The 2,777-nt window shown below is 34.9% G+C and overlaps 1 protein-coding gene across 1 annotated transcript; it reads left to right on the forward strand.

Moving 5' to 3' along the window:
* The first annotated feature begins 790 nt into the window (after positions 1 to 790).
* On the forward strand, positions 791 to 1,994 carry LOC110867362. The gene has a single exon (XM_022116428.2). The coding sequence runs from the start codon at positions 796 to 798 to the stop codon at positions 1,942 to 1,944; it is 1,149 nt and encodes a 382-aa protein (XP_021972120.1). The 5' UTR covers positions 791 to 795; the 3' UTR covers positions 1,945 to 1,994.
* The last annotated feature ends 783 nt before the right edge of the window (positions 1,995 to 2,777 follow it).

Genomic DNA, 2,777 nt, shown 5'->3' on the forward strand with positions numbered 1-2,777 from the left:
TAAATCCATCCAAAAAAAAGTTTGTTTTATTAAATTGCTAAAATCGTCCTTGAAGTTTGGATGGATTTAGCAACTTTTTTTAAAACCTTAGTGGTTTATATGAGAAAAAATCTTTTTTTTTGATGGATCTAGCAAATGTGAACAAACGTTAGGGACTTTTTTAGCAATTTACTCTTGATTATTGTTGTGTTGGCCCACATTATAATGGGATTGTGTGTGGTAATCGAGTTAAATCTATTCAAGCCTAGCTCTACCCTTTGCCGAAACTGCAACATGTAAAGAGCCCGTTAGACCATGACCCAATACTAAATCCATAAACTTAAGTCTCCAGCGGTCAAGTCAGATACATAATACAGTTGGTTAAGTTATTACATATTGAGATGGATATATAGAAATAATATGTTGTGCTATACACATAATTGCATTTACATATTAAACAAAGAGAGTGCATTTATTAAAAATGAGATCATAAAAGAAGAAGCTAGGGTGTACACACTACACACGCTTGGACTAGGTCAAGCAATAACTTCAAATAAATATTACAAAAGTTAAATAGTTTATTCTCTTCTCCCCAATCATAGATAACCATCCAAATGTTTCCATATTGTGGCCAAGAACACAAAACAAAAATAAACAAATAAATATTAAAAAGGTGTTTACAAGAGTAAGACCCTTTCAGATTTAGCTCTCATTTTACAACATCTTTCCTTTCTCCATCCAAGTATATATAATTGCATCCGAACTCATAACATATACATCACCAACTAATATATTTGCCAAACCGAAAAGGCATAGATGGCTAGGAAGAGAAAACTCACTAGTGATCAAGAACACCCCATAACTGATCAGGCACTAGGCGGCCGTCGGCGGGCTCTGAACCGGTTCGTGGGCGTCCGCCAGCGGCCCTCGGGCAGATGGGTGGCGGAGATCAAGGACACCATACAGAAGATTAGAGTATGGCTAGGAACCTTTGACACAGCTGAAGAAGCAGCTAGAGCTTATGATGAAGCTGCTTGCTTGCTTAGAGGGGCCAATACTAGAACCAACTTCTGGCCTTCTTGTCAACCATCTTTGACCACACCTGCCCTTCCCTCCAAAATCACCAACATCCTTCTTCATAGGCTTAAAGCCAGACATAATTCTTTAGCAACCATAGCTGCAGGTGCTAGTGGTTCATCTCACAACACTTCTCAGCTAATCTTTAACCATGATCATGATGAAAAGATGCAACATGAGAAAGTGAATGACTCATATGAGCTCCAAGATTCAACCTTTACTAGTTTTCTCAACTACCCAGATGAGTATATCCATGATAACTGTGTGATGACGTCATCATTATCATATGAGGTCCAAGAAGATTCAATCTTTACTGATTTTCTCAATGACCCAGATGAGATAATGCCATCTTTACCAGTTAAAGATGATTATCTTGAACTGGATAATCATTATGATCATCACATAGCATCCCAATGTTGTTCAAGTGGTGACATAAACAATGATGAAGATGATGGTGATAGAGGTGTGATTGATTTCAGCTTCATTGATGAAATCGAGTCTACTTGTAACTTTTCACCATTTGAACTAGCTCAAGAAATAGCATCTGAATCCATTCAAGATGAGACAATTTACAACGATGAAGGTGAAGAGCCATTGACAATATCTGAAGCAATGAAGAGGATGAAGTATGAGAGAAAGTATTCAGCTTCTCTTTATGCTTTTAATGGTATACCTGAGTGTTTGAAGCTAAAACTTGGACTGGGAGGGGGTTCAAAGTCCACAGAAAGGTCCAAAATGCAAAGGTCAGTTAAGAAAGATGAAGAACTAAAGAAGGATGTTGAGGGTGAGCCTGTGGTTTCTTGTACTGCAAGTAATGATATTGATGGAGAATTATCATTATGGAGCTCTCTCGATCTTCCAACCATTTGTTATGTCAATTATAGCTAGTTGTTCCACTAGAGACATTGATTTTTTTTAACAGAAAGTGACATTTTTTAGTAATAACTTTTAGTTTAGAATTAAATAATTATTTAATTCTATAACTAAAAGTTGTTATTTTATATTTCAGATTTTTTTTCTTCAAAATTCTTTTTTGTCAGTTGCTTATAAATTTTGGTTTATTTGAATGAATAGTTTATATTTCTGTTACCTTCCGTTACTAAGAGTGAGCTTCTTTAACCAAACTTTATGCTTTGGTTGCTCTATAAATGTAAGTTTATTTGTATGTTTAAATTAACTTTTGATTTTGTACAAAAACTTTTCTCATTGTTTTGGTTTTATACATATATACTTCAATGTATCATATAGCCTTTACACTTTCATCTTGCACATAGCATAGATTAACATATTATGTTGATATAAACAAGTAACATTGTTGTACAATAATTATTGTTCTTATTGTAGAGATCATGGGCTTGTCACATACTGTGCTTAATTAATTACCGCGCACTCATATTAAAAGATATAAACACCATCGTTGTTCTTATGGTAGAGATCATCGGTTGATGCTTTTTTATGTTTGTTTCGTCGTCAAAACAAAACAACGAATGCTTAAATAATTACTTGCAACCGTAGCGTGACTTGAAAGGTCTTGTGACCCCCTGGATTGATGACATATAATAACATTGAACTTGATCAAGACGTAAAACATAGAAGATGAGAAAGTGTAGAAGAAGAAACTCTTTTATTCATTCAATCATCACAAATTCACATAACCAAAAGAGTATACATCTCCCAGACAAGTTGGTGTAGATCACAAAGATCTAAAACCTAGCTTTCTC

This window comes from Helianthus annuus, chromosome 7, assembly GCF_002127325.2.
Source record: "Helianthus annuus cultivar XRQ/B chromosome 7, HanXRQr2.0-SUNRISE, whole genome shotgun sequence".
Classification (NCBI taxonomy): domain Eukaryota; kingdom Viridiplantae; phylum Streptophyta; class Magnoliopsida; order Asterales; family Asteraceae; genus Helianthus; species Helianthus annuus.